Source organism: Protopterus annectens, chromosome 11.part0, assembly GCF_019279795.1.
Source record: "Protopterus annectens isolate FY-2018-M chromosome 11.part0, PAN1.0, whole genome shotgun sequence".
In the NCBI taxonomy this organism is placed as follows: domain Eukaryota; kingdom Metazoa; phylum Chordata; order Ceratodontiformes; family Protopteridae; genus Protopterus; species Protopterus annectens.
Window position 1 is genome coordinate 1488326241 of NC_056745.1, and position 25379 is coordinate 1488351619.

Genomic DNA, 25379 nt, shown 5'->3' on the forward strand with positions numbered 1-25379 from the left:
CTGCCAGAGCCCTGTGGCCTAGCAGTCCCCTGCCTGGGGGTTTCTGAAGACCACTGCCTAGGCTTTTGTGACTGATGCTGCCTTTGAGGCCTTTCCCTCCAGTGTTTCCTTTGCCTGCTTTTTGACTGAGAGGGAAATGACCAATGTTTAATGGAAAAATTCTTATTAAACCTAGGAGGCTGAACTTGGAAGAAGTTCTTGACAGTTTATTTAGATTTTGCTTTATCATCCATCTCTTTGAGCACAGCCTCAGCTTTTGACCCAAAGAGAAAGTCCTTATCCAGGGGTTTGGATTTGCCATAGACTGGTAGGTTCTGTTCCCTAAGTCAAGCATGCCTTCTAATGACAGAACCAGATACAGCAGCTCAGCTAGAGGCCCCCATAACATTGTATCTGCAGTCTAATGAGTGTCTGGCCACCTGTGAGCTGGAATGTCAAAAGTCCAACAATTTCTTGGAAATGTTCTTGTCTTTCAGGAAGGATATATTTTGCTTCATTTGATTTAAAATTGTTTGTTGGTATTTTATCACATGAAACTGTCAGTTAAGGGCCCTCATGGTTAGGATAGCAGAAGTGTAAACTTTTTTGCTAAACCTATCAAGGGCGCTGCTTTCTTTGTCAGCAGGTAAAGGATTTTTAAAGGAATGTGTCCTTGCTCCTTTGGGTCCTGGAGTGACAATCTATGTATCAGCTGAGGGATTTTTGAAGAGGTATTTATGTGAGCCCAGCACTCTGTGAAAGCAGTTTGGTTTTTGAGGGGCTGGAGAAAGGGAATCTGGATTCAGGGAAGAATCTATAAAAATGTTTTCTATGACCTTCAATACAGGAGGAAGAGCCAAATGTTTGTGTTCTGGGAGGTCAAGGAACTCCCTAACCCTCTGTTTAGACTGTGGGTATTCCTGTGCCTCCCACTGGAAATGTTCCCTCATGGCATGGAGTGTTTCCCCAAAAGTGATGCCTTCAGGAGGTGAAGCTGAAGGCAGATTCTGCTCAGAATCTGAATCTTCAAATGTAAGGAAGTTTCCCTCCTCAAAGACAGACTCCTGATCAGAATCTACATGTGAATTAGGGGGGTAAGAGACATTTGCAAGGGTAGGATCCTGCTTTCTTTTCTCTGGGGAGCCTCCAAAGGGGCTCTGATTAAGGAGACAAGGTCCTCGGCTAACCTGCCAGGTCTTGTTGACAACCTTGTGCATGGGAGCCAGTAGGCCTAGGCATAGGACCTGAGGTAGAACCCTTCTTAGAGGTAGCTCTGGCCTTGGGCCTCGATATGTCCACAATCCTGATTCTAGTCTCTTTGTAAGGAAGAACCGATGCAAGCTGACACCTCAAAGGAACATCACCGGTAAAGACTGCTTGTCTAACACAGAGGTCTGCTGATCAACTCCGGACCTGACTGACAAACTGAAAGCCAAGGCCTGTGCAGAAGTTAAGGGACTTAATGGCATGTCTGACTCTGCATGGGTCTCAACAGAGGCCTGTGCCACCACCTCAGTCACAGAAGGGGGCTGCAAAAGCACCTCTCTTTCCTTGGCAATAACGAGCCTTGGGAGATTGGCTGATGGAGAATGACTGTCGTCCAAGACCCTAAACATGGGTCCTTTTTCCTTATCCTTCGTATGCTTAGGGATCTCAACCTCAGGACGACCGGTGGACGCCATCGGATGATGTAAAGTAGATGGAAGACTAAGGTGCCTAGCTAAGATCTCGGCCCTATGCCTGATAGTCCTAGAGTTCAAAAGGGTGCAGAAACGACAATTAGGAATGTCGTGATCAGGGTCTAGACAGCTGACACGCAGTGAGTAGATGTCTCAGTGTGGGATTTGCTTACCACAGTGAGACAATTGTTAACTTATCTGACATGGGTTAAAGTGAGAAAAAAAGAGTTCGCCAATGGGGTACTTAGCTTTTAGATGACTTTTCTCTGGTTTGGACGAATGGATGAACTGAAACACTGCTTTGGGCTCCAATGGCAGGAAACTGACAAGATTGGTCTTGATGTATGGCTCATCTATATATATGGATGTATTCTGATACTCTGACTTTTTATTTGTATTTTTGTATTTCACTGAAGAAGGCTCTTAGGAGCCGAAACCGGTTTGATGGTTTTTACCACTATGGACTTTTAGGGGGACTATTCTTCCCTATACCAATAAATGTTTTTTGGATATGACTTTGCCAACACTTGCTGGCGTCTTCTGTTTTGAATTTCTTCTGGTTGGCCGTGCAAGGGTTTCACGGGCATCTGTTTTTTGTTAGGAAACGACTGATGTCATGGTGCCAGCTGGCTCCATTTATACCCACACATACTGATGTCAGACAGGATGTCTGCCAGACTTAGGAGGAGGGAGATTTTTACTCTGGTAGTCAGGCCAGCCAAGGGGCTTACACAGCAGGAAATCCCCACAAATCAGGACTGCAACAGTGAAACATGAAGAGCGTCTATATTTATAAATTCTATAAATGGATCAGTAGTTTTCTTCTTCCAACGTTTTGTAATAACATTTCTGCACTCTGGGAACAATTCCAGGAATTGAACATTACACAAAGTTAAAGCTTTAGAAAGCATAAACTTATTTATAGATTCATAGACTGTTACTAGGCTAATGACCCAAGGGGCCTTTCTAAAACTAGCCAAGTTTTCCTGAAAAAACAATGATGTCCTGCATCCAAATAGGATATTGAGGGCCAGGCATTTATAAGCTACCTCTAGCCATAAGGGGCATGGGTGCCAGGCCAGGTGTAAATTTTCTTTTCCCCACCCACTTGTCTAGGTTGTGCTTAAACTGGGTAAGAGACAAATTCAGCTTCACATGGATGGGAAGCCTTTTCCATAGGAGGGGCAGTCTCTGGGACACATATCTTTCTCTCCAGCATGTTCTGTTTAAGTTACAGATGAAATTCAGGTCCCTAGACCTTGTAATTCTGGTACTTTTTGACTTGCAAATATGTAGGAGATTCATACATGTGGGGTTTGTGGATGCCTCGTAAGCCAGGCATAGATCACTCCTCAGCAATCTATAGGAGACTGAGTAGAGGAAAAGGGATTTAAGGTGCCCTGCATAAGGCAGCTTTGTTACCCCTTTATTATTTTTGTAAAAAACCTTTGAGGTCGCTCTAGTTGCTGCATATGCCTGGTCAGGTCCATACCAAAGGGAGGACTGTACTCTATGAATATGCCTGGTCAGGTCCATACCAAAGGGAGGACTGGACTCTATGATTGGTCTGACAAGGGTGGAATAAAGTAGGATAACGACCTTGTTGGACCTAGATGCCACGCCCTTACTTATAAGTTGCGCAACATAAAAGGATTTCCTCACCACTGTGGCCATGTGGCGTTCTAGGGTAGTTTTGACTTCTGCAAATACTTTTAATAAAATTTATTTTTATTTATTTATTTTATTTTTTATTTTACATTTGTTGACCGGGCTAGTCTAACTGGATATATTTCCATTTTCAGTAGAGGCCCAGGGAGAAAAGCTCCAACATAGTATAAACAGTATTATGCCATTATATAACAAAAACAAGTACAGGTACAAAAAAATAATAAGAGGTACATACAATCAAAAGAGGGCAAACTCAAAGTAAAAATACAAGTAGGCCAATAATAGAACAGTTGTGAGATTGTTTGATAAGCGAGATACACTATAGTTTATTGATGGTTAACATAAACACTTGTGGTTATACGTTTTCGGAGACCAGATATTAGCATACAGAGGGGTATGTAGAGTGAGATGTAGACCCATAGGCAGTAAAAAGAAAAGGTGGTTAATTAATTAATTAATTAATTAATTCATTAATTAATCAGGGTTAGTGCAGGGACATAACCAGTGTGATTTTAGGTGAATTTTGAGTTTTTGCTTAAAGAGTGACAGAGATGGAAGTAGAGTTAGCTTAGTAGGTAGAAGGTTCCAGTGTTTCTCAACAGTATTGGAGAAAATGCTGTCGCCTGACAAGTTATTGGACTTACTTATACTAGCAAGTAATTTACCTGAAGAGCGTAGAGAAATCAGATTATTATAAGGGGCAATGAGGTTAGTCAGAATTGGAGTATTATTAGGTTGGTAAAAGATTTTGTGAGCAATGGTGAGTTGGGAAAAAGTTAGCATGTTAGGGAGTTCAAGCCAGTCAAGCTGCTTAAGATTCAGACAGTGGTGTGTTTGAAATGCATTGCCAGTGGCAAACCTGGCAATATTGTTATAGGAGTGAGATAATTTGAGAAGATTATTATTATTTTTTTTAGATTAGTATAAATAGGAGAAGCATAGAGAAGAGTTGAGATTAAGTGAGAGTGGTCAATGGTGGTTCTAGCTAGAGGAGTTAGGAAGGGTTTGATTCTGTATAAGGAGCCATTTTTTCTGTTCACTGCTTGAATGGTGTTATTTATATGCATATCAAAGTTAAGGTTGTTATCAATTGTGACTCCTAATAGTTTGGTAGTTTGTTCGGGAGAGATAAGGGTACTGTTGTTAGATATAATAGAGAAATCAATAGGAGAGGACCTACTGGTGGGTGCAAAGAGTAGAAGCTTGTTTTTTTTGGCGTTCAAAAGAAGGCAACGTTTTAGGAACCAGTCTTCTACTAAGTTAAATACTTCAGGGACTGCTATGTGAAGGTTGTTGATGAATAAAGAAAAGAGAAGAGGTCCTAAAATGAAGCCCTGGGGGACTCCAAGGGTGACTGGTAGGAGGGATGATAGTTTATTTTCCCAGAGAACTGCCTGTTGCCTATTGTTAAGGTAGGACTTGAACCATTGTATAACTGGGGGATTTAGAGCAAGAAGTTCAAGAGTATTTATAAGTAGGGGATGATTAACCATATCAAAAGCCTTTGAAAGGTCGATGAAGAGAGCAGAAGAGAGGATGTTGTTATTATGGTTCTTATTAATGGTGTCAGTGAAAGATAGTAGAGCAGTGGTAGTGCTATGAAATGGCCTAAAGCCATGCTGGCATGTAGCCAGAATATTGTGTTTAGTTAGGTGGTTGAGTAACTGATGGTGAATGCATTTTTCCATGACTTTAGCTAAGGGTGATAGGAAAGCTATTGGTCTGTAATTAGAGTAGTCGTTGGATTTACCACCTTTATGTAGGGAGATGATGTGGGAGATTTTCCAGATGTCTGGAATGATGCCTTCTTTAATGGTTCTATTGAGTAGGATGGATATGGGAAAGGCAATAACTTTCGCTGCTATTTGCAAATACTCAGAAGGTAATTGGTCAGCTGAAGGAGTACAAGGCTTAAGCTTTAGTAGGATTTTGTAGATGAAAGTTGTTGAAATAGGATGAAATGTAAAAGTTGGTAGAGATCCAGCTGTAGAAGAAGGGAGCCTCATGGTATCAGTGGAAAGCTGACTAGCTAGGGACTGTATGGTCTCTGTGAAATAGGTGATGAAGTTGTTGGCTGTTTGAAGTGGAGTGTTATGATCAGCATCATGAGGGGATGGTGTGCTAGAGTGACCAGGTTTGAGGAGTCTATTGATGTTAGTCCAAAATTTCTGAGGCTGCTTGTGATGTGTTCGTTGTAGCTTACTATAGTAGTTCTTTTTGTCAGAGAGTATAGCCTTTTTAGTTATGTTTCTCAGCTGTCTAAAGGTTTGTCTTTCAGGGGAGGTTCGGTTAGTTCTCCAATTGTGCCAAGCTTTATTTCTAAGTAGTATTTTTTGTCTAGTCTCTTTTGTTAGCCAGGGGGCTGGTTTGGATTTTATTCTAATAGATCGTTTGGGTGCATGCTCATCTAGGATTCCAAGGAATTTAGAGTTAAAATATTTGACAGCTTCATCTAGTGGGAGTATTTTTACAGGTTTCCAGTCACAAGCTTTGAGTTCATTTTGGAAGAGTACAGGGTTAAAGTGTTTCTTTGTTCGTGTTATCCTAGAGGTTGGAGTGATACAGATATCATTCTTTTGTCTTATTATATAAGTTAGCATATGATCACTTAGATCATCTGGTAAGGTACCTACATTATAAGTATGTGGGTCTTTATTTATAAGTATCCAGTCTAAGGTGCTCTCTTTTTTAGTTGGTTTGTTGATTCTGATCGTTAAGTTGATAGTTTGAATAAAACCATGGAGATTAATATGTGTGGAAGAGTTAGTGGTATTAATGGTTTTACAGTCAGTGTTAAAGTCACCTAGTACTATTGTTTCTTGAGGGTAAGTTGAGGAAACCCAGCTAAGAATATCTTCTATTATATTGTTGTTATTACCAGGGGGTAGGTAGATACAGATCACATAGAGGGATTTGTTTGGGTTGATTTGCAGTTTGGAGATTAGGACTTCAGCCTTATTGTGCAAGGGTGGGTTTTCAGTTACAGAGGAGATCTGTAGTCCATTTTTGTAGAGGAGTGCGACTCCCCCGCCCTTACGTTTTAAGCAGTCTTGTCTCAATATGTTATAGCCAGGAGGGATAATTTCATTATCCTTAGTACCTGGTTTTAACCATGTTTCTGTAAGGCAGAAAATGTCAAAGGAGTGAGTTTCAAGGAGAACATGAATGTGGGCAATTTTGTTATTGATACTGCGGGTATTGAGATGTGCTATAAGTAGAGAGTTGGAGAGTTTGCTTAAGGTAGGCGGGTTTAGGTAAGATGTGCAGTGGATATTTATTGTAGCTGCTATGGTAGGGCCTGGATTAGGGTGTATGTCACCATCCCTTAAGATAGGGCTTAGGGGTTTAGATATGGGGTTGTGTGAATAGTTTATTAGGAGTTTCCATTTCTTAGTAATCAGGTTATTAAGCTTTATGTGTGTGCATCGATGGTATTGAAGTGACATATAACAGGGCGTGGAAATGATGTTAATATGTTTATGGGAGTGGAAGATATCAACAGTGGTTGTTTGTCTTGGAGGGAGGTTGTAGAGGAACAGTTTGGATTTTTCGAAATGTGTTAGGACATAGGCTGAGGTCAGGACAGGTAAGAATATAGTTAGGAGTGTTAAGTTGGTTATGAGGACTTTTATTGTAGTTTGCATGTTGATAAACTTCAAATATACAAAAACTGAGGAGGTTTGGTGGGATAAAGTAATGAAGGAGAGGTAGGAGTGGGAGAGACCTATGTAGAGAAAAGAGGGAAGCTATTTGGAAATACAGCTGTAGAAGAAGAGAGTACTAGTGAAAGAATTAGAGGAGGAGGGTGTGTCTAGGTGGAGTAAATTGAATGGGTGGATAATAGGCAGGATGAGTGAGGGGTGTGGTTTAGGAAGTATAAGAGTAGGATGACTGGGGGTGGGTGGGATTTGGGGGTAGGGTAGGGGAGCGGAGTGAGCCCGTAGGGCGAACGGAGCGGGCAGACACAATCGAAGGAGAAGCTGGAAAGGAGACAATCAGAAATGCAGGAAACTATGGGTAAGTGAGGTAGTGCCTGAGTAGGGAAGGTTTAGAATGCTACAGGATTCCAATTGAATAAGAAATGGGGGAGGGTAAAATACTGTTAAGCAGTCGGTGAATGAGAGGAGAAGCAGAATCAAGAACTAAGAAGGTATAGTACAGTTGCAGGGGTAAAATCGGGAGAGAGGCAGTGAGTGCTGGATAGGATGAGACTGAAGGAAGATAAGAAGGGATATACTGAAATTGCAGAGGTTGGACAGAGAGAGAGGGTAAGAAGCAGTGAATAAGGGACTAGGATAAGGGTGCCACCTAGTGGACAACTCTAGTACTGAGGAAGGTGTTTGGGAGAGCTAGCTAGTCAAGAGCTATGGAAGATCTAATGCTAAGAGAGTAGGTTATTGTAAGTGAGGAGGTGGATTGTCTGTTGGGTAGCTGGAAAGGGGGGGGGAGGCTGCTGGTTACTCAAACCCAAGCAAACTTTAGAACCCTGGTAAAAATAGATATTAGTGGCCTACTGAACAATTAGGTATAAGTCCATAACCTACTTTCCTCCTTCCTTGCTAGAAGGTACAAAGAAAAACAGTCAAGCAGATTCAGCCAATGGAGTTTGGTCAGACTCTTAAGTCACCAGAAAGGTTGAGGCTGGGGCAGGTTCAGAACAGTGTAGAGCTAGGTATTTCTTCCTTCCTTGCTAGAAGGTACAAAGAAAAACAGTCAAGCAGATTCAGCCAATGGAGTTTGGTCGGGCTCTTAAGTCACCAGAAAGGTTGAGGCTGGGGCAGGTTCAGAACAGTGTAGAGCTAGGTATTTCTTCCTTCCTTGCTAGAAGGTACAAAGAAAAACAGTCAAGCAGATTCAGCCAATGGAGTTTGGTCGGGCTCTTAAGTCACCAGAAAGGTTGAGGCTGGGGCAGGTTCAGAACAGTGTAGAGCTAGGTACAGAGGAAAAGACGCTGGGCGAGAGCAGACAGCAGCCAGGGACTTACAAACGTGAAGGGAATAAAAGAAAACATCATCTGTCTGCATGCATACCCAGATCCTTGATCACTGGATTCACTCTTAGGGGTGTATTATCAACACGGTAATTAGCCAGGATGGTTGATTTCCCAATGAGTTTTAGACAATGGGTTTGGCACTATTTGTTAGTCAGAGATGAAGCATGCTTGTGTCTACAGGGGAGCTGATAATAACACCCAGCTTGCAATCATCTGCAGACTTAGTCAGCCATAAACCTTTGCTTCCATTTCAGTGAAATAAATGCCAAAAGGAGTGGGCCCAATACTGAGCCTTGGGGAACTCTGCTAGTGACTGGCCTCTTGGTAGAGATGGCCTCACCCATTCTGACCTCCTGTGTCCTATCAATGAGCCATTTGGCTATCCAGCATGTGATAAAAGGGATTATAGCTAAATTAGTGAACTTATCTATAATGCCTGAGTGGGTATTGCATCAAAAGCCCTTGCCAGGTCAAGGTAAGCTGTGTGCACAGTCTTACCTTCATCCAATGCTTTGGTGACCCTCTCAAAGAATCCACCAGATTTAATAGGCATGACCTTTCTTTAATAAAACCAAATTGTGATGGGTCCAATGTTTGCAGGTTACCTATGTCGTCATTTATCATGTCCATGATGATTCTTTCCATGGGCTTACATATGAGGCTGGTAAGACTTATGGGTCTGTAATTAACTGGATCAGTGGTTGGATCTCCTTTGTGTAGGGAATGACTGTAGCAATCTTCCATTCATTGGGCACAAAACCTGACTAAACACTCCAGTTGAAAAGTGATTCAAGCAGGCTAGATAGGTCAGATTTCTTTCTATTTATTAAACACCCCTGGAAGTTACTGGACCATACTACTTGCATAAAAGTACTTCTTTCTTTTCAAAAAAGGTTGCAAACCTTACAATCATTCACTAGGTGTTGCCAATCAGCTTTCAATACAGATATGCATCTCCAGTAACAATACCTTTTTTCTTCTATATTAGTTCTATTTTATAGGGAGTGATACAGGATCTATGCAAAAATGTCCCTGAAAAGTCTCCAATATAATGAAGATATGCTTGTTTGACGAAAACAATATAATTCTTTTGCCTTCTTTGGGTAAGTCTAAAGGACTTATTTGTGAAGTATACTCCCAATAATTACTCCGAATATATAATTTATAATTTTTACTATTCTATACATTTTAGACAAATAAGAGTTGCCTATGTCAACTTTAATTTCAAGTTTAATTGCTAAATTTGACATCAGCTCAGTTTTAGATATTAAATATTTTCTATTTAATTGAATAGTAGGTTGAATATTCACATCCATATCATATTTACCCATTATAAACTCTGATGTGAACAGTTTTGCCCCATTTAACATCTGGTTCCAGAAGATCAGGTCTCTATTTTTTAAACATGTTAAGTGGAATCAAATTATCTATACAGTCCTCTGTAAAAGCTATGGGAAATAATGTAACTAACCAGCCTTTTATGTCTGGATTTTATAAATATAATTTCTGAAAGCATTTAGAATGTCATTTATATAAGCAAAATCAGTTGGTTTAGAGATATTTTTAGTAAAACATTTTTTTAATAACCAACTTAAATTATCTATTATTAATTTATGTAGCATGGATATATTTTAATCTTAGTTCATCCATAAAGTTTCATGAAGGGATTTCAATCTAGCTGTATAATTAAAATTTAATCACAAAGCTACTGTTTTAATGATAGATAATAAAGCATTAAATATCTATATCAAGCAAACACACCCAACCCCACCATTTTTCCAATACGTCTTATGATGTCACAATGCTAACCAGGAATTTTAGGGATGCCAAACAAATTTTAATAATGTACTATTAAAGGATTTCTTAGAGGGAAGTAAATAAATAGCATGAAGAATATATAATGCTTTTTGGTAATATACTTGTAATTAAGGTTAACCATTCATCCATACAGAATCATCTATTTATTAATCAAGCAATAGATACCAGAATTATTTCATAATTAATAGTGACTAACTCTTTGCAGCTATATGTCAAAATAATACCTAGGTATCTACTTGATTACTATCCCAGTTTAATGTCATTATTAATTTTTAATATGTTATTTGACTCCTTCTTAATTAATAAAGAAATAGTCTTACAATGATTAAAGCTTAGGCAAGACACCAGCTCAAAATATACTAATGTATTTTAAGGGATTTAAGAATAAATCAATTGCTAAAAGTATATATTCTGCAAAAAAAATGATTTTTGATGTATATTGGATTATTTATTTTAAAGCCTATTATGTCAGTATTAGATCTAATAAAGTTAGCAAAACATTCGACAACTAAAGCAGACAGCAAAGGGGACAAGGGACAAACTCCATTTCCTTCCTTTACAAACCTTTATTGACCAGGAGACTAAAGAACATATTCTAACCAAAGCAAAAGATGGATGGCGCAATAGTGCAGAGGTAGCGTTGTCACCTCACAGCAAGAGATTCCCCGGTTCGATTCTCGTCTGGAGTGCCTTCTGTGCAGAGTCTGTATGTCCTCCCTGTGTTTGTGTGTGTTTTCTCTGAGTACTCCAGTTTCCTCCCATGTTACAAAGACATGTATCTGCAGCGTTTCTCCCCGGGCATCTGCTGAAAATTGGCTTCGTTCTAAGTTGGACTTTCCTGGTAAACAAATGTTAAATAAAATAAAATAAATAAAACAAAATACAAAATAGTTCTGACATAGCTGAATGACAAGCTTTATGAAACTACTTTGGAATCTATATAATTCTAATATACTAGATAGATAGAGCTAATCAACTGAATCAAAGGCCTTATTTAAATCTAAATTAAATAGTGAAAATTGCTTCATACTGTTATCAGTATAATCAATTAATATAATTATTCTTTTGATGTTATCTTGAGTCTATCTATTCAAAATAAAACCAGTCTGAGATGCGTCAACTAATAAAATAAGTAAATGCTTAATTAGATTAGCATAAATAGACATAAATATTTTATAATCAATATTTAAAACAGATATAGGTCTATAAGAAGAAAATAAGGATGACTCTTTATCTTGCCTTCCTATAGGTGAATGTAATGTACATTTCTAAGAGGGAAGAATGTTTGATACAGTTTTGACTTCTGCAAGTACTTTTAATAAAATAACAAAGACATCATGTGGTAATAATTTGTATAGTTAAGTAATAATTCCATTATTTCCTGCAGCTTTATTATTGTTCCATTTTTTTCGTTTTATCTTTAATTTCTCTCATTAAGATGGGTTCTTCTATTCTTTTTATTTGACAGGAAGATAATTTTATGTACATTTTATTCAGAAACATTTAATTGCAGTGTCATGTTCCATAATACCAGTAGAAGTATTAAGTTTTTCATAATATTTCCTAAAACAATGCCAGTAGCTTTCCTATTACTCTTCTGTATAGTTATCGCTTTCGTACAACTGGAACTTAATATTTTTTTTACCTGATAGCTAACTTACGTAAAGAGTTCAAAGAATAGGACTGTACTTTAGCGTTCTCAAGACAAATCAAGACTTTCTGTTGCAAAATCACAGTATATTTTGTATAATGCAGTGGTGGTACGACGGTAGCATTGTTACCTCATAGCAAGAGGTTCTCCCGTTCGATTCTCGGCGTGGTTTGGGAGTGCCTTCTGTGTGGAGTCTGCATGTCCTCCCCGCGGTTAGGTAGTGTTAAAAAGACATGCGTGCGTAAATGGGCGTGCCTTCATTGAAGGTTGGATGTCTAGCTGGCACCTTGGCGTTTCGTAAAAACCTACTGCCAATCATTAGCGGACTGGAGTTCCGCTGTAGCGACCCCTTACTGGGAAAAAGCCGAAAGACAAACAACAACATTTCAGTTAAAAGATCTTTTTACTATTCTGTACACTAAGTTTTAGTTTATCAGTTTTAGCTTACAACTTTAATAAATCTTTATTCCATTGTCTTCTCTTATAAAAGAACAAAGTAGTCATTCTACAACTTGGAAAAGAGTCCCAAAGAATCACATCTAAACCCTCTCAATTATTATTAATATCTAAAATTAATGTATTTCTTTTGTAAAGTTCTTTGAATTCATTCAGTTTTGTTATATAGCCTTGTAATCTATTATAAATAAATATCTTGGTTTAACAATTACAACAGTTATTAAAAAAACAGAATGTCGACTGCATAACATTTAATAATAACATTGTCATTTAAACCTGGCAGTTGATCCACCTGTAATTTAAGTTGCTATAAAGTTTCTTTTCTCTCCAACAATTTTTTATAACAGCCTCCTCTTAAATCCAAAGGAATACAGTGTAAAACTGAAAAATATTTTTTTACACTCTAAAACTGAAAAATATTTTTTTAAAACTAGTACATACGAGACTGTGTTTAAACAGGGCACTATTTTTGTCAAGTGACCTAATTGCATATACATGTTTCTTGAGCCTTTTAATTTTTTTTCGAGTAGTTATGCCAATGTAAAAAGCATTGCAGGATGAACAAACAGCAATATAAACTACACCTGTAGTATTACAGCTGCAATGACCATTAATCCTAAAAAGCTGTATTTAAATGTACAAAATAAATATCGGGTCCTTCTAAAATATAGCTACAAACACTATAAAAGCCAGATCTATACATCCCATAGCTTTTGCCAGTGCATAGGCTACAAGTAAAAGTATTTTCATTCTCCACATACTGTTTACTGGATTTTGAGCTTTTAAACACAAACCTGGGACAAGAACCAACACTGGTACAAACACCAGCATTACCTGAAAAAAATCTTCCAGTTGTCATGAATGACATGTTTAATAGAAACATCATCTACTGTCATCTGTAAAACAAAAGTGTTTTGGTAACTGCCATTCTAATAAACAGGTTTGTTAAAATTGGAAGTTAAAATGGGAGGAAAAAAAATTTTCTTTTAGAAATGATTTCATCAGCAATACACATTAAACCTCCCAAACAGTAACCTCTCTCAGAGAATAATCACCTAACTTAGAAATCCCTTCTAAAAAAACTGATCATCTGTAGTAAACCTAGACAATCTAATCATCTGACCTCTGGGGTGTTCCTCTTCATTAATCTAGGATGGGTACTAGTATAAAACAAATAATTATTGCTGTTAAAATGTTTTCTGTAAATCTGACTGGAAAACTTTCTTTTTTATGAATAAAATCACAGCTAACCATTAAATCCAGATAAGAAGCCCTAGAACCTATGTTGCCTAAAGTAAAAACTAAAAGTTAGTACTATGATTTAACTCATTAACAAAAATAGTAATATCATCAGAAAAAAACATCAGTCTTAAAAGTCTTTCAGCTTTTCCCGGTTAGGGGTCGCCACAGCAGAACTCCCGTCCGCTAAAGATTGGCAGTGGATTTTTACAGTGCCGAGTTGCCAGCCCGACACCCAACCTTCAAAGAAGGCACACCCATTCAGGCACTCACCTACCTACATGTCTTTAACATCACTCGACCACGGGGAGGATATGCAGACTCCACACCGAAGGAGCTCCAGCCGAGAATCGAACAGGAGAATCTCTTGCTGTGAGGCGACAATGCTAACCGCTGCACCACTGCCGCCTGAGCATCAGAAAACCCCCCAGAAAAACAACAGCAATAAAAAATAATAAATTGTTGATAAACCTTATGTAAAATAATACATGTTGTTGGTAAAGAGAAAAATTTGTTAAAATTTGGCATCTCACCATCCCATGACCTAACTAGTAAAAATGAGGGCAGGTATAGCATCCATTGCAATGCCTTTTAGCTGTTAATAATAATCACCATTAATATAAACACATTTCTAACATAACCTCCACAAGCAAACAAATATGTATACTTAGCCAGTAAGAATATTAAAAATTCAACTCCCATAACCTACCTATTGTTTTAATCTAATAAATATTACCATCACATTATTAGTAATACTTTCTGTCCTATCTTTAATTTTTTATATACTTCATAACTCACACCATCCCAACCAGATACTGACTTAAGATTAACTTTATCCCACATCAAATTCAACTCATCCAAGGTAACCTCCCTCATTAGACTTTCAATAGTTTCATCTGGAAAAAAAAACTCTTAACACTGCACCTCACTTTTTCACTCCTCTTTCCTTTCTCATATATACATTTACCATACTGTTCCACATTAAATATTATATCTTTTTGATTATGCACAATACTTCCTGTTCTTAACCAATTTAACCAGGAAAGGAGAAACTTCCTCTTTTTTACCTTTCAAATAATACCTCTGCTTATATAACAGCCTTCTCTTTGTGTTCTTCAAAAATAAAAACTTCTTTTTCATTCTTAAAAATAAAAAAGTCTTAGAACATTGTTCTAGACTACACGGCATCCCATTATGCATGTTATTATAGCTTTATCTTATTTTAGTTTATCCAATTCTAATTCCAAAAAAATAGTTATTTTATATTTCCCTTAAATACTATCCAACATCCTGGCCATGAAAAATAAAATTATTTTATTGGCTCACTATAACTCCATAAGTGATCAACCTTTTTTTCTAGCACCTGTTTATCAATAAACATCAGTGTTAATCTTTTACATCCTTACTTTCACCATATTCAACCTAAATAGAGCTATGATCAGTAAAGCAATTGATCACATTATCATCTTTTTAACACTTTTAATGATTCTGATAACAAAAAAGAAACCAATTTCAGTAAACAAATCACCTCTTTTATATGTCCACCCATCACTACTCCATATATTTAACTTTACATGTGTCATACCTTATTTTAATTTTCCATCATCCATCCCTTCTTTTCTTTTACACTTTCTTAACCCATCATTAGAATCTCCATAATAATTATTTTCATATTTACTATAATATATGGCTTCAATAAATCAAAAAATCCTCTTTATTTTATTGAAGTAAAGGCATAAGCTCCTATCAACCTAAATACATACTCACCTATTCTCACATCTGCAACTGTAGTTCTAGCAATCTTTATAAAAACAGAATCTAGCAATTGGACATCATCTCCAAACATGAACAGCACACCTGCAGGCCTTTTCCTTCCAAAATCCCGTATAATTTCCCTGCTTCAACCTGTACTCTAGCAGCTTCTGAAGTACATCTTCTATCTTGAAAGCAAATTACTCCAGCTTCACATTTTTACACCATTGCAAAATGGCAATCCTCCTCCCTTTATTAATCCAACTATTACCATTAACTGACACAAATATAATATTATAATTATAATATTATATTCTTTACCTTTTTAATGTTTTGTGAAGTATTTTGATATCTCTCTTCCTCATTCTTACCTTAGCCCCCATGGATTCCTTTTTCCTTTTCCTTTTTTTTAATTTCCTTTACAATTTCTTCACCAAGAACTGATTTCTCACTATTTACTTCTTCTTCATTTTTCAACATCTTCGTTAATATTATATTTCTCCTCTTAACTTACTACAGTTTTACTGTTTCCCCCAGAATATGCTTTCAGCATCATCAGTTACCACATTTTTATCATCTTCACATTTTACCTCATAAGTCTCACGTCATTCAACATTCTCCACATTATCGCTGTCAGTATTCGATTCCTTACTTATATTACAATAAACCAAACACACCCATCCTGTTTAAAAATTCTGCATTCCCTTCTGAACTCATTTACCATATATTCTTTTTCTGTGCTTTGATTTAATTTTTGCACATTCATTAATAAGATGATTAAACATCACCACAGAAAAAGCAGACTTTTGGCTGACCCATATATCTAACTACTGCCCTAGAGAAAGCCACATGAATACTAGGCAAATGTTTTACAACATCGTTTTCATATTTCAAAAAAAATATCCAATTCCCACATGCCTTTGCAAATGCCCATTCCATCTTTAACTTTCACAGTACTACATACTGAGTGACACATTAATAAGAACAGTGTTGTGACAGGTAAACAAAAATGTGTCCATTAATATTTCAGTTTCAAACGTTACATCACAGAAACTTTACATTTCCAAATGAATCTGTGACTTTATGTCTTTTGCTGCAAACCCTAATGGCAGCACTAAATTGTCCCAAATATCTACCAACAATCTCTTCCTTCTTTTTTTCTTAATCTTACAATAAATCTTTTTTTTCTTTTTTACAACATTTACAGTACCTTTTGACTTTCCCACTGCCTCAGTATACGATTTCCTCTCTAACTGTTCCATGACTGCATCCTGAACATTTATCCCCGATTTCTTTTGTTTTCATCCTGCTCCTTCTTGGCACTGAACACCTTTCCCATCATATTCAACCCCGACAACACAGATTCTTCTCCTGGATCACCAAATGCTCATCAGGAGGCCCTCTGTCACAACAACTTCTCCACTTCCACCAGACGTAAAGTCAGCTAACCTCTATTTGTAAATTCCAATCTATTCTGTCCTTGCTTGACTGGCAGAATGACATTATTGTGATTCAAACTCACCATCAGCAACAAAAACACATCTTTTTCCATCCTTGTCCATTACATGCACTGCTTCTGCTGGCCACCTCCATGCCAGGAACAAAACAGGAACAGGAAGTGCCACTGTGAAAATGAACAAAGAGTAGAGGAAGTTCCCTGATGCCCTGATCACATTTTCCCTAGTAATATAAATGCCACTTGAGGCCTTCCCTGAAAAGAGTACACTGGCCTTCTGGGACTAATCCGTCAACAAAGCATGATAACATTGCACTGCAAATACAATACCCCCCTGTATTTAAAAAAAATATTCATATAAATATTCATTCACTCAGGCAACTGCTATTTTTAATCAAACCTTTTTGTAAATGACATAACCAATGTCAAGGATATGTAAACAATGAATGAAACCGACTGTAAATGATTCAAGAATGCAAACGATGCCCACAATGTTCATATAATAGTGATGTCCTCCATAGGCCTCAGATAAAAAAGGGCACTGCACAACCAGACTTCCCTGGTAAACAAATGCCAATATTTAAGCAAACTACCCCTCTTATAGCCACTATTAAGACCATTAACATTTAACAAATACATTTCAAAAAAGACATATTATATTCCTAATATTAGAATAAAAATAAATTATAACTTTAATAAGAATTATAAGATTGAGTAGTAAATATTAGAAATATAAAAAAGCATAGCAGTTGTATAAAGAAATATCACTCCGTTTCATATAGACACAAAACTGGATACATTGCAAACAATGACCAAAAACTACGATAAATCTACATCTACTTCCTAACACGGCACAAAAAGTTCCTAGTATGAAAAAAGAACTCATTCAAACTGCCCATCTAAACTAACACTTACTACAAAGACTATGTATGATTTACTGTAGCAGTCCAGTAAAAATTATTTTAAAAGTCTAGCATTAAATAGAACAGAATGAGTGAAACTATCAACATTTTATGTTAAGTAAACAATGATAACATTTTAAGAAGGAAGAATAGTTAAGAAGAGTTAAAAAGGAGTAATATATTTTGTAAATAATAAATAACCGATAAAAATGTAGTTTTTGTACAAGTTTCAAATATATCTTAGCATCTTAATGCATAGAATAACAAATAACAGACATGAACTATATTAGCAGACAGTCAGTGCACAAAACTGATGAAGTCACAACAGCAGATCGGCATTCCCAACAGTGAGTAAATAAAAGACTGATAAACTTAAATGGAACTCTAAGGAGGAACACGTATTCCTGCTGAGTTGCATATTGTTAAATTATCCAAAGAATATCCATGAATAATGAATGCAAGCCGCACTGCATCTGAGACATAAAATATGACTTTTTTGAGATGTAACTAACCCGAGCAAACCACAAAATAACCTAATTTAATGACTGAAACAGTAGTTCAACATTAATCAGATCTTTTATAATTAAAAGAAGAGGTATTCTAAAGTAATGCGAAACAAATTTCCATACACGAATGAATACAAAAGTTATGAGATAAACTAATATTACAGGTAAACTGTTCAACTGCAGTTAATAAACAAAGGCCACTAACAAAATATCTTACTGTACAATTAATAACATAGCGTATGTATACTTCCATTCCCAGCTTAAGCAACATGCAGGAAACAAAGAAAATACACACTATCCAAGTAAGAGTATTTTATCCATCTGAAAATGCTAACATTCAAGAGCATTCTAGCTAATCACGAATAATTCACATTGAGCCAACTTATTTAAATATGTATGTAGCCACCCCAGCGCATGTTGTTAAAAGTTTAAAGTTATGTGTTTAAATTGACCATGAAAGAAAAAGATACTTTTTTATTATGATTAAAGAAATAATTCCTTAAAATGTAATAACCGAGGATGCCTAAATTGCTAACAAATTTATACATGCATTTGTATACATTAAATACAAATTTACACGTGCATTTGTATACATTAAATCAAACAATACTGAGACTTCTCATTGGTAGTAACATCAACACTATAATTTGGTTCTATTCCTTCAAAACCAGCAGTCCAGTCTTCTGCAGTTAATCATAAACTTTAAATGTCCCCACATAACCAGCCATCTTGTGGCTGGAACCACTTATACTGTATTCATTATTAAACATCAGCTCTTCATGCTCAAAGTATACTGTACAATTCCAATACACAGTTGAACATCTCTGCTGTTTTGCAAACAAAATGTGGTGCACATTTGTTTCTACTTTTAGAAACTCTTTTGTTCATGTACACTACTGCTACAAAAAATATTAAAGATGGATCTTTAAGCACAGTGCTTTTGTGACGACATTACGTTTCCTTCACACACATTGCCATTTTTAATAAATGCCCTCAGATTTAGAAAATATACTTAAATAATTATTTTATAAATAAACCTACTCTTGCTGCAACTGATAATATTTAATCTAGCAGTTTCATATTTAAAATATTCACAGCTAATTTGTTTTAATTGTGCAATATAACTTTGAAGTCACTTATCTGAAAAAAAAAGCTCTTCACTCAAATTCATGTGCTTTATCCTTCTGGTGTTAGACAATATGAATCACTTTACGATGTGTGCGCCAATGTACTTCTTTTAAACATACACATAACACTATTTTCATTTAGTTTGTGCGGTCAGAACTTCTCACGCTGCCGATAATACAGTCATGATGATCGCATTGTAAATGAGTCGTTTTACTTTCCTAGTCCTTCTGTTTGCAAATGCAGGATGTCTGACATCAAAAAACACAAAGATCAAGTATGCACAGCACAATGACAAAAGGATGACGCTAATAATTTAATACATTAAACAAGAAAAAAACTAATATTAGTTAATAATATAAGCAGTGTAAACAAGTCACTTTACTACCATTAGACTTATGTTTATGCACCTATGACATCTGACATCATATCCCCCTAGAAAATATTAGGGTGAAAACTAACTACACACCCTGGATAAGTAAAGAATGCAGATCCCTACCAGGACTAGAAACAAAGCCTGGGCTCACTTTCAAAAAAACAAATCTCAACGAGCAAAACAAGCATTTTTAGAGCTCAGAAACAGAGCCAAAAAACTTGTCACACTAGGCAAAATCAACTACTATCACAACATCCAAAGTAAACATTACAACCACCCTCAAAAGTTCTGGTCTGCAATTAATAATAATCTACAACCAGGTAAGGTAGGCACATCAACCCCAACATCAACCTTAGCTCCAACAACATAGCAACCCAATTCAACAAATACTTTACAGACACTATCCAAGCTCTTCCTGACTCACAAACCACCTCCAGAAGTCCTAATAACCCTACTCATCTCCCACCACATCACAGCTTTAGCCACAAGAATGACCCCACTCAATTTTCACTGCATCCTGTTTCCATCAGTACTATAAAAAGATTACTAAAGAAACTTAAACCTATCACACTTGCTGCAGACAACCTCCCAGCAGAGTTTTTGAACATTGCTGCAGACGCTATAGCGTACACATTAACAATACTCATAAATAGATTGATATCAGAAAACACAGTCCCCTCCATCTGGAAAATCTCCCACATCATTCCTCTTCACAAAGGGGGAACTTCCACTGAATTCAACAACTATCGCCCCATAGCTATTTTGTCTCCCCTATCCAAAATATTAGATAGAGTCGTACATTCCCAACTCATGGACTTCCTTCACACCCACAAGCTCCTATCTAGCACTCAGCATGGACTTTGACCACATCACAGCACCACAACAGCTCTCATGGCCTTTACTAATATGGTTAGTAGTCATAGAAACAGAGGGCAATACGTATCTACCTTATTTTTAGACCTATCCAAAGCCTTCAATATGGTGGATCACAATAAACTCATTGACGTCCTCACCACATTTAACCTCAGTAACCCATCTCTGTCCTGGTTCCATAGTTACCTCTCAGGGAGCCATCCTGTGGCAACAACAACTTTAATCATTTCTCCCAGTCTGTGTAGGGGTGCCACAAGGCTCCATCCATGGCCCCCTGCTTTTCATTCTCTTCACCAATCAGCTCCACTCCGATACACTTCACGCATCAGTCATATAGTGTGCAGATGACTCCACCCTGATATGTTCAGCCTCCTCCCGACAAGACCTACATACCATAACTCAAGATTCCTTTCTGTCTGTGGAAATCTGGCTCACAGATTCCCAACTCATATTAAACCCAAGAAAACTAAACTACTTCTATTTTCCCCAATCAGAACTCCCTCTCCCTCCCTGACCTTCACGATCCATTCCAATAACAAAACTGACATTATCCCAACCACTCATACCAAACTGTTGGGAGTCAAAATTGACAATAACCTCAAATATGATATCCACATCACTCCAGTCATAAAAAACGTCCACAAAAACTAGGTCTATTACACAGGAATAAGTCATTTTTAACTGCTAGCACTAAAGCTACTATTGCCCTTACTCACCTCCTCTAAACTCTCCTATATGCCTCCCCTATACTCACCAACCTCCACAAAGCCGACCTCTCCAAATTAAATTCATGTTACAATAAAATAGCCAAATTTGCAACAGATGTCCCTTACAAATCTCAACACTGTATATCACTTAAACAACAAAACTGGCTAGATCTTCCTCATCTACTCCACTTCTGCCAACTAACATCACCATCCAAGCTCCTACACAAACCAGATAACACACCAGCTCTCCAAAAATCTTATTAGACAATACACCTCCACTAGATCCCTTCATCCAAACAGCAAACTCCTCCTAGATGTTACAAAAGCCAACAACTCAGCAGGTGAATCTTTTTTCTCCTATTAAACTTCTAAAACTTGGAACAACCTTCCATCTACTATAACCAATAGTAACTCTCTGACACAGTTTAAAATCCTACTAAAACAACATTTATATGGCACATGGCTTTGTCCTTGCAACCAACCTGGCTAACCCCACTCTTAACATTACTAAACTTTGACTACCTTACAGCTTATTTACCCAAACTGTACTAACATGGTGCCATCTACGCACAATTTATCTCTCTGAACTGTACAGAAACATGCTTGAGTCAAAATTATCCACCTCTAAACATCAGTATGTTCCCAGCATCTAACTCTCTACATATGTATTGGGAATGTCTCAAAGCATATTTACTTGCTCTAACCACAAAATTATTTTGCTATGTATGTCATCGTGTATATATTACCTACATATCTTGACTATCTAATTGCTCTAGTACAATTGACAACTATGTATAAAATGTGCTTTTATTTTTACATTTGTACTCTACTTGTATAAACAAATATGTGTTTCTTTATTATGTAATTCTTACTACCTATAAGTAGAGCTTTTCTCCCCATGCCCCTGCTGAAAAAGGACCTGTGTCCAGTCGGACTTTCCTGGTAAACAAATGGCAAATAAATAAATAAAATATCGCACGTACGCAGAGCCCAACAGTGAAAAATCAGGGAAAGCTCGAGCAGTAAGTGAGAAAGAAAGATAAAAGTGCATAATTTCTCAAGGTAAATTCAGGCTAGTAAGTAGCACAAGCTAGCAGGAAGCTGTTAAACTTAATTGTCAAGACAGGACAGCAAGGAGAAGAGTGGAAGGGGTGGGGGAGAAGGGATAAGCCATCTTTAATTGGATGGGGAAGAACGAATAAGCCATCTTTAAAGGGGGTGGGGGAGAAGGGATAACCCATCTTTAAAGGGGGTGGGGGAGAAGGGATAAGCCATCTTTAACAGGGTGGGGGAAAAGCGATAAGCCACCTTTAATTGGGTAGGGGAGAAGGGATAAGCCATCTTTAATAGGGTGGGGGAGAAAGGATAAGCCATCTTTAATAGGGTGGAGGAAAAGCGATAAGCCAGCTTTAATTGGGTGGGGGAGAAGGGATACGCCATCTTTAATAGGGTGCAGGGGAGAAGGGGTAAGCCATTTTTAAAGGGGGTGGGGGAGAAGGGATAAGCCATCTTTAATTGGGTGGGGGAGAAGGGATAAGCCATCTTTAATAGGGTGGGGGAGAAAGGATAAGCCATCTTTAATAGGGTGGGGAAAAAGCGATAAGTCATCTTTAATAGGGTGGACGAGAAGGGATAAGCCATCTTTAATTGGATGGGAAGAATGAATAAGCCATCTTTAAAGGGGGTGGGGGAGAAGGGATAAGCCATCTTTAAAGGGGGTGGGGAGAAGGGATAAGCCATCTTTAAAGGGGGTGGGGGAGAAGGGATAAGCCATCTTTAAAGGGGGTGGGGGAGAAGGGATAAGCCATCTTTAACAGGGTGGGGGAAAAGCGATAAGCCACCTTTAATTGGGTGGGGGAGAAGGGATAAGCCATCTTTAATAGGGTGGGGGAGAAAGGATAAGCCATCTTTAATAGGGTAGAGGAAAAGCGATAAGCCATCTTTAATTGGGTGGGGGAGAAGGGATAAGCCATCTTTAAAGGGGTGGGGAGAAGGGATAAGCCATCTTTAACAGGGTGGGGGAAAGCGATAAGCCACCTTTAATTGGGTGGGGGAGAAGGGATAAGCCATCTTTAATAGGGTGGGGGGAGAAAGGATAAGCCATCTTTAATAGGGTAGAGGAAAAGCGATAAGCCATCTTTAATTGGGTGGGGGAGAAGGGATAAGCCATCTTTAAAGGGGGTGGGGGAGAAGGGATAAGCCATCTTTAACAGGGTGGGGGGAAAAGCGATAAGCCACCTTTAATTGGGTGGGGGAGAAGGGGTAAGCCATCTTTAAAGGGGGTGGGGGAGAAGGGATAAGCCATCTTTAATTGGGTGGGGGAGAAGGGATAAGCCATCTTTAATTGGGTTGGGGAGAAGCGATAAGCCATCTTTAATTGGGTGGGGGAGAAGCGATAAGCCATCTCTAATTGGATGGGGGAGAAGTGATAAGCCATCTTTAATAGGGTGGGGGAAAAGCGATAAGCCATCTTTAATAGGGTGGACAAGAAGGGATAAGCCATCTTTAAAGGGTGTGGGGGAGAAAGGATAAGCCATCTTTAAAGGGGATGGGGAGAAGGGATAAGCCATCTTTAAAGGGGGGGGAGAAGGGATAAGCCATCTTTAATAGGGTGGGGGAGAAAGGATAAGCCATCTTTAATAGGGTAGAGGAAAAGCGATAAGCCATCTTTAATTGGGTGGGGGAGAAGGGATAAGCCATCTTTAAAGGGGGTGGGGGAGAAGGGATAAGCCATCTTTAATTGGGTGGGGGAGAAGTGATAAGCCATCTTTAATTGGGTGGGGGAGAAGCGATAAGCCATCTTTAACAGGGTGGGGGAGATGGGATAAGCCATCTTTAATAGGGTGGGGGAGAAGGGATAAACCATCTTTAATAGGGTGGGGAGAAGGGATAAGCCATCTTTAATAGGGTGGGGGAAAAGGGATAAGCCATCTGTAATAGGGTGGGGGAAAGGGATAAGCCATCTTTAATAGGGGGGAGGAAAAGCGATAAGGCATCTTTAATTGGGTGGGGGAGAAGGGATAAGCCATCTTTAATAGGGTGGGGGAGAAGGGGTAAGCCATCTTTAAAGGGGGTGAGGGAGAAGGGATAAGCCATCTTTAATTGGGTGGGGGGAAAAGGGATAAGCCATCTTTAATTGGGTTGGGGAGAAGCGATAAGCCATCTTTAATTGGGTGGGGGAGAAGCGATAAGCCATCTCTAATTGGATGGGGGAGAAGCGATAAGCCATCTTTAATAGGGTGGGGGAAAAGCGATAAGCCATCTTTAATAGGGTGGACAAGAAGGGATAAGCCATCTTTAAAGGGGGTGGGGGAGAAAGGATAAGCCATCTTTAAAGGGGATGGGGAGAAGGGATAAGCCATCTTTAAAGGGGGGGAGAAGGGATAAGCCATCTTTAAAGGGGGTGGGGAGAAGGGATAAGCCATCTTTAATAGGGTGGGGGAGAAGGCATAAGCCATCTTTAAAGGGGTGGGGGAGAAGGGATAAGCCATCTTTAAAGGGGGTGGGGGAGAAGGGATAACCCATCTTTAATTGGGTGGGGGAGAAGGGATAAGCCATCTTTAATTAGGTGGGGGAGAAGTGATAAGCCATCTTTAATTGGGTGGGGGAGAAGCGATAAGCCATCTTTAACAAGGTGGGGGAAAGTGATAAGCCATCTTTAATAGGTTGGAGGGAAGGGATACACCATCTTTAAAGGGGGTGAGGGAGAAGGGATAATCCATCTTTAATAGGGTGGGGGAGAAGGGATAAGCCATCTTTAATAGGGTGGGGGAGATGGGATAAGCCATCTTTAATAGGGTGGGGGAGAAGGGATAAACCATCTTTAATAGGGTGGGGAGAAGGGATAAGCCATCTTTAATAGGGTGGGGGAAAAGTGATAAGCCATCTTTAATAGGGGGGGAGGAAAAGAGATAAACCATCTTTAATTGAGTGGGGGAGAAGGGATAAACCATCTTTAATAGGGAGGGGGAAAAGGGGTAAGCCATCTTTAAAGAGGGTGGGGAGAAGGGATAAGCCATCTTTAATTGAGTGGGGGAGAAGGGATAAGCCATCTTTAATTGGGTGGGGGAGAAGCGATAAGCCATCTCTAATTGGATGGGGGAGAAGCGATAAGCCATCTTTAATAGGGTGGGGGAAAAGCGATAAGCCATCTTTAATAGGGTGGACGAGATGGGATAAGCCATCTTTAAAGGGGGTGG

The 25379-nt window shown here is 38.3% G+C and overlaps 1 protein-coding gene across 2 annotated transcripts in view; it reads right to left on the reverse strand.

The window, feature by feature from the left end:
• The window catches only part of LOC122815929 (mitogen-activated protein kinase 11-like), an 836549-nt gene that overhangs the window by 87584 nt on the left and 723586 nt on the right, over nt 1-25379 (reverse strand). The window contains exon 12 of one of the 2 annotated variants that reach the window (XM_044088795.1): nt 16723-16859. The exons of the other annotated variant lie outside the window; for it this stretch is intronic. Coding sequence (XP_043944730.1) covers nt 16738-16859 — 122 coding nt within the window. The 3' untranslated portion in view covers nt 16723-16737. Of the gene's footprint in view, nt 1-16722; nt 16860-25379 lie in introns of those variants that run through there. 2 annotated transcript variants of the gene reach the window in all.